Raw genomic sequence first — 15,008 nt, forward strand, 5'->3', positions numbered from 1 at the left:
CTCTGTAGGTGCAGAGAATAGTGTCAAACAGCCATGTGTGTAGACTGTAGCAAAATGCGGCCAAAATCCTACACAACAGTAATAGTTTGTTTAAGGTGTTTAAATGTCTGTAACTGCACTTTAATAATGCTTCACATGTCTTAATTCAATTTCTGTTTAGTTTGATTTTGACTTTAGTTAAATTAAGGTCATCAAAATCGCTGTTTACATGGTAGATTCTTAATCAGAGTATTGTCTTAATCATATTAAAATTGAATTATAGTTGTTAATGTAAACATACTCACTGACTGTTCTCTCAGTGAATTTGTTTTATAATGTTATTTATTCCTGCGATTTAAAGCTTAATTTTCCTAAATTGTTTTCAGTGTCTGATCCTATCCTCATATTTTTGAAGCAGCAAAAAAAGAAAAAAGTTTTTTTTACATTGATAATTAGAAGATTTACTATTAGTGATTGAGTACCGATAATAATTGATCATAACAGAACAAAGTATGACTTCTGAAGGATCATCTGACACTGAGGAATGGAGGAATGATGCTGTAAATAGCAGGAATAAATAACATTTATAAGTACATTCAACAAGAACAGTTTAAATTGTAATAACAGTCCACAATTTTACAGTTTTACACATTTACTGTATTTTTGAATAAATAAATCTAGCCAATAATTCTACAATGACTTATATTTCTTATATAGTGTTTATTTCCACAGTAAAAATGTTTTTTCTGTAACATTTCACGCTTGCGCATGTAAATAAACAAAGCAAAAAAAGTGTGCAAAATCAGCATAAGATCCAGGAAAACAGAATGCTTAAAATAAGTATGAATAATTATAGATGTGTTTATGTGTACAGTGATCTTATGAAGGATTATCATGTTATGAGTGTGCCAGTAAAGTCGGTCAGTTGTGCTGGATGTCGATGCTTCTCACCATAGTGCTTTTTTCCTTCCCTTTAAGTTGTTTTCTAGAATGATGCCAGCCACTGTCCGGCCTTTGCCCACACCAGCGCCATCACCGATGAGGAAACCTGCCCGCTGGCTGTTCTGCAGAATCACTTCATGTTGCTGGAGAATGAAGTAAACAAGAGATGTATTATTATAGAGGTATGAGGAAAAAAAAGCATGTCTGATTATGAAAGTATGATGATTAGGACTGTATGCAAAGGTTTGACAGGAATGTAAACGTTAAATTGAAATTGAATATAAATAAAATATATAATTTTTACCAGATTTAATAGCAAACTAATTTAATTAAACATTTTCTTATAGAATAATTAACGTAAATTAAAAATATATATAGTATCATGTCAGATAGTAGCTCACAGTTCAAAGTTTTACTGAAAATGAAACAAACAAACAAAATAAATAAACAAACTGAATACAAAAATAAATGAGCAGTATATTAAATAAACAAATGAAACAATGATTGAAATGCTGGGATAAGAATAAATAAACATAAATGATCTCAAAATAAAAAATATATATATAAAAAACAAAAAGAAACTATACTTTTTTATTACTTTTTAATTACTATTATCAATTTAATAATTATCTATTTAACAATCATAAAAAAAACTCTACAAACAGTTACATTAATAAAACAATACATAATAATAATAATATTAATAAACAAACAAATAATTACATATAATCTACTTTATAAACATTGATTTATATTGAATAAAATTTTATCAGAAAAATTATTGCTATTTTTATTATTAACATTATTTATTTGAATGTATTTAAATATAAAAAAAATAATATTTCTATTTGTATTACTAATTGTATTTTTGCTTTGGTATTTTAATTTATGAACATAACAATATTAATAATACATTTTTCTAATAGAAAAATATGAATTACTATTTCTATTAATTACAGTTTCATCTTATTATTTATATATTATTAACATTTATTATTTGAATGCATTTAAATGTAATAACAGCAATATAATCATATATTATTTAGTATTATTGGTTGCATTTTTTAATTTATAAACAATATATTATTAATATATTAAGTCCATTTAGGTCATTAAAAAGCATTACCTATTAAAAATATTATACTTTTTTAAGAAAATATTATCATGTCAGATAGTAGTTTACAGGTAATAATTAATTTTAGTCACAAAAGTTTTACTGCTGAATAGGCTCAAAATGAAACGAACTAAATAAATAAATAAATAAACCAAATATAAAATAAATGAGCAGTATATTAAATAAGCATTTGAAACAATGAGTGAACTGTTTTTGATAAGAATAAATAAACATAAATAATCTAAAATAAAACAAGCAAAAAAAAACAATAAATTAATATTATCAATTAATTTATTATCTATTTAAAAATTATAATAAAACAATACATAATGATAATATTACTAATAAAAACAAACAAACAAATAAATAAATGCATAAATAAATGAATAAAATAAAAAAGCAATAAAATAAATAAAATAAAATGATAAACACAAATCAACAACTAAATACCAAAACAATTTACAAATTGTTTGCAAACACCCTCCAAATCAAACAACGGTGCATTACATAAATAACAACAAAATAAAACATAAATAACAACAAAATAAAACAGCATTATCCCAGACACTTTAGTCATAGTATAAAGGAGATTTGTGTGTTTTTGGAGCACCTGACAGGCGTATGTGATGGCCTCTAGCTGCAGCGCTGACAGTAGGCCATCTTTTATGGTGTCTTCTGGGATGGAGAGGGTGTAGGTGATGTCTGGAGGAGGAACGCTGGATAAGGTGTTGGTCTCCACCACGCGGTCTGGATGAGATATGCCTATTTTGGCTGAGATGGAAATTACGGAGAGCAAAACATTAGTAATAATAATAATAACAATAATAGAGTGTGTGGGAAGAAGCGGAGGGCTCACATTTGGAGGGTTTGTAGTCTGCATAGGTGTCAACATGACCGAGCTCTTCTGCCTCCTCCACGTCAACTTCCTCTTCCTCTTCAGGCTGGGTTTGGGGTCTCTGTGTGAAAACAGGTTTAGAGTGAGAACAGAAAGAGAGATTTCGCTGTCTGACTTTAGTATTTATTGCTATCCCTTCACAAAGTAATAAATAATGTTTATTAAACAGAAGGTGTTCCAGACATTATGAATGTGTAGTTTACTTTCAATGCAACAGTTCTCAAAACAGGAAATGTACAGGCATAAAAATGAAATGATACTAGCATGTGTTATAACTTTCACTACAAATGAGATAACTCCAAGAATAATTTAAAAGGCAGAATTGAAATGCCTTGTTTTGATATTTTAATTTATAACCATAACAATGTTAATAAAATATTTTTCTAATACAAAATATGAATTTCTATTTACATTGTGGTTTCATATTATTATTATCATTGTTAACATTTATAATTTAAATGCATTTAAATATATAATAACTGTAATATAATATTTTCATTTTTATTATTAATTGCAGTTTTAGCTTAAATTATATTATAATATTGTGATATATTATTAGTATATTAATATGATTTATATATTATAATATATGATTAATATTAGTAACAGATATCAAACAATACTACTAATGATGTACTTTATAAACATTAATTTATCTTAAATATTTTTTATCATACAAATGATTGCTATTATATATAATATTATTATTATGTAAGTCTTTTCAGGTGATTAAAAAGCATTACTTATGAAAAATATGCTTTTTTCATTTGTATGATTTTATTACTATTTTTGTAAATGTCTATTTTTATCATCATCATCATCTTCATCATTATAATCATCATCGTTTTAATGCATTTAAATATTAAAAAAAAAAAAATAATAATAATAATAAAGATTATTTTTATTTATTATTAAATACTACTATTATTATTAATCATTCATTCATTCATTTTCCTCTCGGCTTAGTCCCTTTATTAATCTTGGGTTGCCACAGCGGATATTTATTTATCCATTTATATGAATAGTAATAATAACAAATATTAACAATACTACTAATGATGTACTTAATAAACATTAATTTATCTATTTATATTAATAACTGTATTTTTGTTTTGGTGTGTTATTTTATAACCAAAACAAAACTAATAATATATATTTCCAATACAAAATAATGAATTTCTATTTATAATATTAATTATAGTTTCATCTTATTATTTAGATATTTAATATTATTTAACGTTTATCATTTGAATGCATTTAAAAATAACAACAATAATATAATAATATATTCACTTGTATTATTATTAGCATTTTTAAATTTAAATTATATATTATATATGTAATTTTATTAATATATAATTATTAATTAAAATTAATAACAATTATTAACAATACTACTAAAGATGTACTTTATTAACATTATTTTTCTAATAAGTAAGTTCATTCAGGTGATTAAAAACATTACTTATAAAATATTGTATGATTTAATTACTCTTTTTGTAAACGTCTATTATTCGTATCATCATCATCATCATCATCATTACCTGATATCCGCCTATGGGTGGTGTATTAATGATGGCTGAGATGTCATCCAAGGAGTTCAAACCCTGAAACCTGTTGGAACTCTGAGAAGGAAGAAGGAAAAAAAAAAGAAAACAAGCTCAAGCCAACAGAAAGATCACATGCTTTACTATCAGAGCAGGAACAAAGGTCGACTTTTAAAGGCGTGCCACACACAGGCGTGGTTTCTGGTAATAACATTCAACGCAAAAACCGAAAAGAAGTGTGTGAGTGTGTTAAAGGTGTGAGCTTCACCTCTTGGACTGGTGCTGGTGTTTTGATGTCCCATATTGTGGGCACAGTGGGCGCCATGTCAGCATTGAGGAAGTTAGTACTGGCGTATTCTGATAAAGAGTCATTTTGAGGGGAGAAGATCAGCTGATCGTCTAAACAAGAGAGGTCCTGAAACAGAGAGAGAGAGAGAGAAAACATAACTTTATCAATCATTATTTAGCTGTCTGACAATTCTTGATCAACATTGCAGAGAAAGTAAAGACCCATTATGAATTTTCAGATATGGAAGTGCATCATGTATACAGTTTCGTTCAGTATAGGGCTGAACAATATATCGTTTGACCATTGAAATTGCAATGTGTGTATCCGCTATAAATACATAGCAGGAGTATATTGTTAATTGAAGATTAAAAGATAAATACATTATTAAATATTATTTTTATATTATTTGATAAAATTATTAATACAATGATGATGATGTTATTTTATGTTTCATTTCATACCGTTAAACATAAAACATTGTTTATTTATCATTTATTTGTGCTCTGTCGTATTTATGTATGCTTGCAATGTACTATATTTTATTCAGACGCACTGCATAAAAAAGACTTAATCACCTCTAGTCAATCTAAATGAATCAAATCTTTCCAAATAAAGCTTTTCAAATCATCTAACAAAAAGATACACATATCGCAAAATATCACAGCAAAATAAAATACCGCAATGTAAGAATTTGATCAGTATTGTGCAGCCCTAGTTTAGTGTGGCTCACTTTGATCAAGCTTGCGTTTCCACTGCCAACAGTATGGCTGCTCCCGAAACCGGCTACTATTCAAGTAGGTGCTACTTTTGAATTGAATACACAATATGTTCTGAATAGTATGTATGTGAGTAGAATGAATGGAATTCGTACGTAATACATCTGCCTTTATCATTAATCTCAAGACCTGACCGCATCAGTTTCGTCACTTGACTCTCATGTGGCATCCTGGGATAGCATAGCCTCCCAGGTTGTAGGTCATCTGGGTACTTTCGCCTACTGTTTTTCAAACACTATGAATTCTGACATACAACTCTGCTGTTTTTCACATACTATATTTTAGGGAAGTATGTGACTTCAGACCAGCCTATTTACCCTTGTAATGTTGCGACACATAATAAAAACAATATTTTCCACGTTAAAATGAGTTTTTGTTCTAACCATGAGATGAAAAGGAGCCCATCAGTGAAGATATACACAAGTGCCAAACAAACAAAAATCCAAAAGTAGCAAAGAAACAACAAACAGAAAAAAAAATCAGACAAACACACTCCAAATATATCTTCAAAAATAATAACAACAGTTATCCACATTTTACTATTTTGCTTAATGAAATTTCCATTTCAGAACAAGGCTGAACAACAGCACAAACCACTATGACAATCACAATCACCTCAGGTGCTGATTATGTGCTTTATTCACTGTTAAATGCTACCAATGTGAGTTTGAAGACGTGACATTTGTTGCCATACTACTGAAAGCAGCAGGAGATACTTTACCTCAGATGTTGAAAATAAAATAACAAACAGATTGAAAATGACTTGAGTCAGATTTGGATTAAAATCTTTGTGTTGTTATTCACCTGGTGCGGACAGACAAGATGATCATCACTGGAAACTTGTTCATCGTGTGAAGATCGCGTCAGTAAAACCAGCTTTACTTCCTGAACAAACTTATGATGGTTTGAAACTCATTTGCACATTATTCCAGCATATGATTCTCATCGGCTGATCTCAAATAACACATCAAACACTGTGGTTGTATTTGAGGCCTGATGCTTAAATCTGACAAGTGGAGAACATGCTGTTTTCTGCTGCGAAAGCACATTTCAGAGGAACGAGAACTCAAGTGTGAAATTATTCAGTAAACCTCACGCAATGGTTCTCATCTCATGGTGCTAGTTCTGAGGAAGCTGAAATTCAGGTATGGTAATGTGCACTTGGTTTCAACCAATCATGACAGGCACATCTGAATCTTACAGAATCATCTGACCAATCAAAGCAGAGTAGGCAGAAAGGCGGGGTTTAGAGAGGCTGAATACTTGAACCAGTTCAAACTGATAAAAGACAAAATACGACAAAAATAAAGTCTTTAGACCTTATGTGGATGTAAAACTACCAGGGGCGTACTGGTCATAGGGAGCTCCGGGACATTTGCCACCGTGATTCTGCCACCCCCCCCACACACTTTTCATAAACATCACGCTTCTCACCCCTATTCACTTTAGCCTGACATTTAATAACTTTTCCCTGGTGAAAATGCTGTCCCAGTCCGCCCCTGAAACCTACCAAAGGACACCCAAAATACAATTAGAAACCTTTGAAATAGCTAAATGAGCCACTTAAGATATTTTTAACAGTAATAATTCTGCAAATAATGTTTAATTTCTTGCACAGATCAAATGGTTCCCTTCATAAGTGGTCAATGTATCATCAGGAGCCACAGATATTGCCTGTATATGTTTTTCTCACTCTCAAATTGTATTTTATGAACCGCCAAGACCATAATGATGTCAGCTAAAAAGCTTTAGTGTGACGGCACGGTGGCTTATTGGTTAGCACTGTAGCCTCACAGCAAGAAAGTCGCTGGTTCGAGTCCTGGCTGGGCCAGTTGGCCTTTTTTTTTGTGTAGAGTTTGCATGCTCTCCTCGTGTTCGGAGTGTATGGGTATTTCCCAGTACTAGGTTGTGACTGGAAAGGCATTTGCTGTGTAAAACATGCTGGAATAGTTGGTGGTTCATTCTACTGTGGCGAACCCTGATAAATAAGTGACTAAGACGAAGAAAAACGAATGAATGAATCTTTACCGCTTAACTAAAGGGGAAAAAGTCATTCTGAATGCCCTGAGGGTGAATAAATTTCATAAATTTTTCATTTTTTGGGTGAACTGTCCCTTCAAGACCCCTGGATATGAAGATTAATCCTAGATGTGAATGTGGTGGAGATTGTAGGATCACCAAGCCTAATCACGCCGTTACAATAGCATAATTACTCCAGTAATTTGCCATACAGAGCTGTCCACACAAGGCTTAAAGATGGTTGTAAACATATGCGCAACAAATGCACACTGTGAACCACTGAACCATCAGTCTAATTTCAACACAAAGTGTATTAGGCAGATGAAGTGCCGCATGCATGATATGGTTATGGATTTGAAGGACAATGCACTCGGCTAATCATAAGCCTTTTGTAGTAAATGTGTTTGTTTGCACTTGAGGAATGTGTGAGGGCTCGAAACGCTCTGCACAGCCAAGACTTTCCAAGAACTGTTCGCTGTTCGAAGAAAAACAGCGAATGGTAAACAAGCAGACACTGGAGGGTGTCCAGAAGCCACGATATCTGATATGTTTCATTAATGGAAAGCATTTTTAATGTTAAGAAGAAAAGTAGACCACAAAATGAACTTTTCATGAGGTGTTTTTTTTAACATAATATTTTATTGATGCTTTAAAAACCTTAGGCAAAAACTGAACAGAGAGACACATGGGAAGTGTGTGTATGTGTTTTTTAGTGGTAGTTGGGTCACAATATCGTGAGAACAAAGAAGCTCATCATCTTTCACGATGATAATAGTTCAAAGTCTTTGTACTTCCTCTACACTTGATTATGGCGATAATGAACAGATTAAAAATATGACAAATGAAACCGAGAGTGGAAAACTTGGCCATCTTGCATCATTACTGTTTGCATATAAGATCTTATCCATGTCTTTTTTTATTTGCTAGTTTTACACAGACATATGAACGTATACTTTTAAAAATGGGACACCACGTACTGTATTAATATAAAAGGATTGATCATTATTTTTCAGGAGTCTTGCACTTCTACTGTATGTTTAATAATAGTCTGCATCAATGTATTATATATTAAGTTTATATGAACTATTTTTAAAATTTACTTTGTTTACATATTTTATTATAATTGAGTTTTTAAATTAATTTTGCTTAAATTTTTCGTTCAGCTTTTGTACCTTTAAAGTCTTAAATAAAACGTAAAAAATGTAAATATGAATTAATTCCGTTCACATTTGCAGAAATTATATTTTAGTTAACTTATAAAAAATAATTCTTGCTATATTGTTTTAGATTAAACACACATTAAATCAATAAAGAAAAAACAATTATAGTAAATAGGGCTGGGCGATATTGCTAAGAAATAATAAATAAAATAAAAATTACAATATCATGTTTCAGATCATTCTGTATCGATAATTATTGAATATTTTTTAACAATCTATTTAGAAATATTATGTTTTTTTTTAACCAAACCAAACTGTTTTAATAGTCAAAAACTAAAAATTTTAAACAAAATATCTGATCTCTTTATAATAAAATAAACATAAGAGACTCTTAAAAGATGAATAAAATAAATAACCAATTTATTGTGATAAATAAATTGTTACAAAGTGTGTGCAATGGTAAAGTGCAAATGCTGAACCATCAAAGCAAACTTTAAGGTGTGAATAACAGTACAGTAAATCTCAATCTCTGTAAACAAAACTAATTATGAGAATCACATCTGAGCTTTTAAGTAAAGGAACTAACCATCATTATTCAAATACATACTGCAACATTACAAACTGTGAAGTTGGATGACTATACTATTACTATGCTAAAAAACTCTTTCAGATGGGGAGCTAGTGGCTGGGATGCACAAGAAAAGAAACCAAAAAGCCACTCTGATAACATCCTTTTTTATTTACAGTCTCCTGACTGCTGCTATATGGCCCTAATTTTCGCATGTGTTGTTATTCTGTCCTGAAGTGACAAGCATGAACGCCTTTGCTTCACCATTTTCAAAGCTCTGCTATTTTTCTGTAACTAAGCGACTATCAACTGTTTTCTCAGAGGATAACAAACAGACAATCCATTGCTGCAGCTCCGATGCAAGTTTATGGAGAAAACTAAAAAGCACTGCAGTGTTTACTGTGTTTGTCTGAGGTAATTAGTCTGTCGTTATTACTGAAATGTGCATATTTTAAACAAAATGTGCTCGCCTTATGTGTGCGCCACTTGCACAACATGTGTGCATCGCTCCCTTTTGTGTGTCATGCAAGTCGCACGCCTCCATTGGAAATGACAAACTTACACCTTAAGCTTATCGGCACTGCTTTTTTAAAGGTGCGTGCTCAGCAGCCACATCTCTATAAAGCTACAGCGCTTCATACCGAACTTTTTTTATTATCGATGTTGACAATGGTGTTCGGTCAATAAATACAGATACCAATTTTATCGCCCAGCCCTAACAGTAAATACAGTAATTTATTTACATTATATTTTTCCATCATTTATCCACTTTCTATTTTCTAATTAAAGTCAAGGATCATTAACTATTAAATATTGTCATTTTATATAAATATTGTTTGAAAAAAGTTTATATTTTTATTTTTTAAATACATTTTTTTGTAATTTTATTATTTGATCCTTTTTATACATCTATAGTCATTAAAAAAAAAAAAACACTTCTCCCAGTGTTATTTGAACAAAACAGAATTATTATGGCACTATTGAAATACCAGATGAGCGTGAAACATTTCCTGGTGCCGTGTCAGCCAGGCTGGAGTTAAGGCCTACTTGACATCAGGGTAATTTGACTGTTTAAGCAACAGCCTGTTCAGTCTCCAGGCAGCGGTTAAGTCGTCTTTCCGCATTCAAATGATGTTTCTCATTGATTTCATTATGCTGGGAAGGATGAAATGCTTGTGGAAGACAGAATGACTTGACATCACACAAAAAACTAATCTGTGCCCAAATATAGAGCGACCGCATTCCTTCAAGGACCTGATAGAGACCGTCTGAGCACTGAAAAACATCAACCCACACAACTAGCCCGCTTACAATGAACAAATTACAAACAATACTACGGAAGTCAATGGCTGAACACTCTTTAGTATATCTTCCTTTGTGTTTAAGAAACTCAAGGAGAAGTAAATGATGGCAGAACTTTTGGGGCTAACTATCCATTTAAGCATACATTTGCGTGGTCAAACGAACCACAGAATTCCCAAAAGTCGACTTGTTTCCGACAAGAGAACGAACAACAAACGCTGTTCAGCTAGTCGTCTATGGGAAATGACTTTGGATGCTGTTTAGTCAACTGGCGACAGCATCGTTTGACTCGGGCAAACCGCAAGAAACCAGGCGAGACTTCCTGGAAAGCATTCTCCACTCCTTTTTCTCCTCCGCTGAGCCAGCAAACAGGGATTCCCCTGCCCGAGAATGACAGAGACGCGCTGGACACGCTAGCAATATTTCTGTTTGCCTAAGTCAAAATGCCAACACGAAACATTCAAAAACAATGGAAAACGAGCATATAAAAAGAAAAGTGGGCACAAACACAAATTCAATGCGCCCACTATCGAGTGTCCTTACATGAACTCAGTGACCTTATACCGAATGAGAGCATCTTTTGTTCCTGAGCGGGAGGGTGGATGTTTGCCAGACTAAATCCAGCTCTTTTACGTGATCATGAGGTAAAAAGAAAGAAAAAAAAGCCCTGTAACCGATCAAGCCTCAAGGTTTCCGCTCCTTTTCCCGAGTATCCCATTGAAATCAATCTTTGTTCTGCGGTTGCTTTGATCTTTCATTATACTTTCGTAAGACTGTAACAACATATCGGTCATTATATTAATTGACAACATATTTTGCAGTGTTAGAATCAAGAGTTTTGCACTATAATGTAATAGAGCATTTCTATGTACACATATACTCATATTTTACTGTTACATGCGTATTATCCAATTAAATACTTCTTGTGGATATATCTGTATGTGTAAATGTGTGTGTGTGTGTGTGTGTGTGTGTGTGTGTGTGTGTGTGTGTGTGTGTGTGTGTGTGTTTGTAAAAAGAAACCAGAAATGGGAGCAAACAAATGGAAAAAAGGAAAAATGAAGAATGACAAACGGCTTAAAAAGAGAACAAATATTTGTTAGAAAGGAAGACAAACAGAAAATAGAACAAACAGAAGAAGAAAAAACCCAGACAAGGAACAAATTAGCTAAGGAAAGACTAAACAAACACAAGCACAAGCAAACAAGAGTAAGAAAGAAAGAAGGCAAAAGCTGAAAAAAAAAAATTAAAGATGGCAAAGGAAATATCAGGAAAAAAAGCACACAAACAATGGTCTTAAAATGCCAAACAGAAAAAAAATTGATATAAGTTTAAAAAATTGCATTTATGTAATTGACATAATGTTGATAATAGTTCATAGTAACGTGCGTAAGCTACCTCTTCAAAACTATTTAGGCATTGTATTTGCGAGTTGGTTGATCTCCACTCTGATGAAGCACAGTTTTATTAAATAACTGTATTGTACACCTTTCAGCCAATCAGAATCAAGAATTTCAACAGAACAAAAAAATAAATACAGATTTAAAGTCCCAAAGATACATAATTGAATCAGAATTATGTAACAGCAGAGTTATGCATTAAATTGCTCTATTAGGCAAGGGCCGGTATAATACTCTGACGGTACACTGTAAAACACAACAGTTAACTTTATCAAATGAAACGAGTGTAGTTAACTCAAAATATACCGAAAGTTAATTCTACGGGTATCACCAGGGGTGGTGGTGTGGAATAGACCCCCCTCCCCCCATGATTGTGAGGCACTTTAGGTGTATAGCCATACACAATAAATGTGCTGTATAAATAGACATTACATTACATTTTAATTTAAATGGTTTGTAGCAAACAGGTTCCTCAAACGTTTTGAGTTGCCTTAATTTACTGGGTTTTACAGTACTCAGTTGGTTTGAGTTCTCTTCATTTATTTAGTTTTACAGTGCTTAAATTGCTTCATTTACTCAAATGGATTAAGTTCACAGCATTAGTTAGAATTAGTTTTTGAACTTAAATGGTTTGTTGCAATCGGTTTTCGTAAATAGTTTGAGTTACCTTAACGTTTTGGGTATTAAAGTGTATAACCTTGGATAAAAATATCAAAAATTTTCAGTATTGTGCTCACTGCTCTGAGCTATATTCTTTTTAAATGTCTGGTTAAAAACTAAAACTTTTTTCCACTTTGCACACAATATATTTTATTTTGGGAAACTTTTAAAATATTTTGGAGCAGTAAAAACGTCGGACTCAATAATTCAAATGAATCATTGACTTCTGCTGTTCTCATTAGTTTTAAAAACACTGATTTCTTTACAATTTAAAATGGCATCGTTTGATATCTTTTCTGCTGGAGATACTGTTGTCCGAAAAAAAAAAAAAAAAAAAAACGTAAAAAATATCTTATATACCTTTGGAACGGTATAGGAAAAAATGTTGGCGGCTCCAAACCACGGTATACCTTGAAAATAGTTATTATCCCATGCATACATTCAATTAAAAATGCTGCATTTAAATGTTTACACTCCTTGCAAAGTTTAAAATCAGTTGAATCACTTTATAATTAAGTTATATATTTTATACACAATATTATTAATAAATTATTGTAAGATGAAGAGCCGGTGTGCTTGAAACGTTGCAAAGCTAAGCTTTTGAAGAGAATAAATTTAATACTTTTGGGGCCATTTCATTCAGTTGAAGTCTAAAATATTAACCCCCCCCCCCCTGTATATTTCCCCCCCAATTTGTGTTCAACGGAAAGAATTTGACTAGATATTTTTCAAGATACTAGTATTCAGCTTAAAGTGACATTTAAAGCTTTAACTAGGTTGATTAGGGTAATTAGGCAAGCCGTTGTATAAAGATGGCGTGTTCTTGTAACGCCGGGGAGTGACACCAACAACAGAAGGTAGGATCCAAATGCAGGTTTATTCAAAGTCAGGCAAGCGATGGTCAACACCGGTGCAAACAGGTATTTGGAGACAGTCCAGAATCACAGTCGAATACAGGCTAGAGGTCAGAAAGGCAGGCGGCAGGCAAAGACAAAGAGGCTAACAAGGCTAACGGTCGGTACACAAGATAACAAGTCAGGAAAAACGCGTTGTAATGTCACCTTACAGATAAACAAGACTCGGCAAACTGAAGGAGTGAATGTGTGGCTTAAATAGTGTGTGTTAATCAGTCTCTGAAAGTCCTCAGGTGTGCGAATGTAATCAAGCTAAATAAGGAAGCAGGTGTGTGGCCGAAGAGCATGTATGAAGTTGAAGTCCATAACAAACACATTTGTAGTTTCATGAGTGAGTGTTTACTAGCGACATCTGGTGGTTGTTCGCTGGTGAACATGACAGTTCTGTATACAATCGAAAAAACATTGCTTAAAGGGCTTATAATATTGACCTTAAAATGTTTTTTTTTTTTAATTGAATACTACTTTTATTCCAGCCAAAATAAAATAAACAAGACTTTCTCCAGAAGAAAAATATTATAGGAAATACTATGAAAATGTCAATGCTCTGTTAATTTAAATTTGGGTAATATTTAAAAAAGGAAAAAAAATCACAGGCGAGGTATGTATATTTACATACTTTTTGTTTGACTGAACATCCAGTAGAAACTCTTGTGCGTTCGTAAAAATTATTATTAAGTGGTATATTTTAAATCTTAGGTCTCAAACTCAATTCTTGGAGGGCCGCAGCTCTGCACAGTTTTGCTCCAACCCTAATCAAACACAGCTGATCCAAAAAATCGAGGTGAGCAAAAGAGTCTTGAAAACCTTGATTAGTCTCAAACTGTGTTTGATTAGGGTTGGAGCAAAACTGTGCAGAGCTGCGGCCCTCCAGAAATTGAGTTTGAGACCTATGTTTTAAATCATTGTTGATGCCAGAGGATGACTGGGCACGACTGAATAATCATCTGATTAATTAAGCCTCAAACAGCTGCTAGTTCCAACCTTATCCTTGTGCAAGCATATAAATGTGGTTATCTGCTGATATTACTTGATGACCCATGTGTTCAACAACGTGCATTTACAGGAAAGCAATGCGGTCGTGTGACCCGGGGAAAATCTGTTCATTCATTTTCTATTCATCTTGAATCCCGCTGCGGTTTCATCCACAGGACGGGCTAACCTGAACTCCGTAACCTGCAGTCGGCCAATGATTTCACACTTTCCAGCATTTGTGAATGGACAATATCAGTTCTGTTCCTGTTTTTTTTTTCTTTATTTATTTTTGCAATATGCGTAAAACCAAGCTTGCTGAGATGTCTGTTTGGGTTGGGTGAAGATGGTAGAGTTTCCCAAAATCTTTTTTTTTCCACGTAGCAGTAGCAATCATGCACAGTCAGCATAAATATTCAACAACCAGAAGCAGGAAATGATAACAACAACATCAAGGTAGATTTACAATAG

General features: G+C 32.5%; 1 protein-coding gene across 3 annotated transcripts in view; it reads right to left on the reverse strand.

Moving 5' to 3' along the window:
* sbno2b (strawberry notch homolog 2b) overlaps positions 1-15,008 on the reverse strand; it is an 89,051-nt gene that overhangs the window by 17,907 nt on the left and 56,136 nt on the right. For all 3 annotated transcript variants that reach the window (NM_001423267.1, XM_009296338.4, XM_009296339.5), the window contains 5 exons: positions 4,746-4,892; positions 4,475-4,555; positions 2,892-2,991; positions 2,646-2,806; positions 931-1,064 (listed from right to left, as the gene is read on the reverse strand). In NM_001423267.1, coding sequence (NP_001410196.1) covers positions 931-1,064; positions 2,646-2,806; positions 2,892-2,991; positions 4,475-4,555; positions 4,746-4,892 — 623 coding nt within the window. The remainder of the gene's footprint in view (positions 1-930; positions 1,065-2,645; positions 2,807-2,891; positions 2,992-4,474; positions 4,556-4,745; positions 4,893-15,008) is intronic.

Source organism: Danio rerio, chromosome 22 (assembly GCF_049306965.1).
Source record: "Danio rerio strain Tuebingen ecotype United States chromosome 22, GRCz12tu, whole genome shotgun sequence".
NCBI classification, from domain to species: domain Eukaryota; kingdom Metazoa; phylum Chordata; class Actinopteri; order Cypriniformes; family Danionidae; genus Danio; species Danio rerio.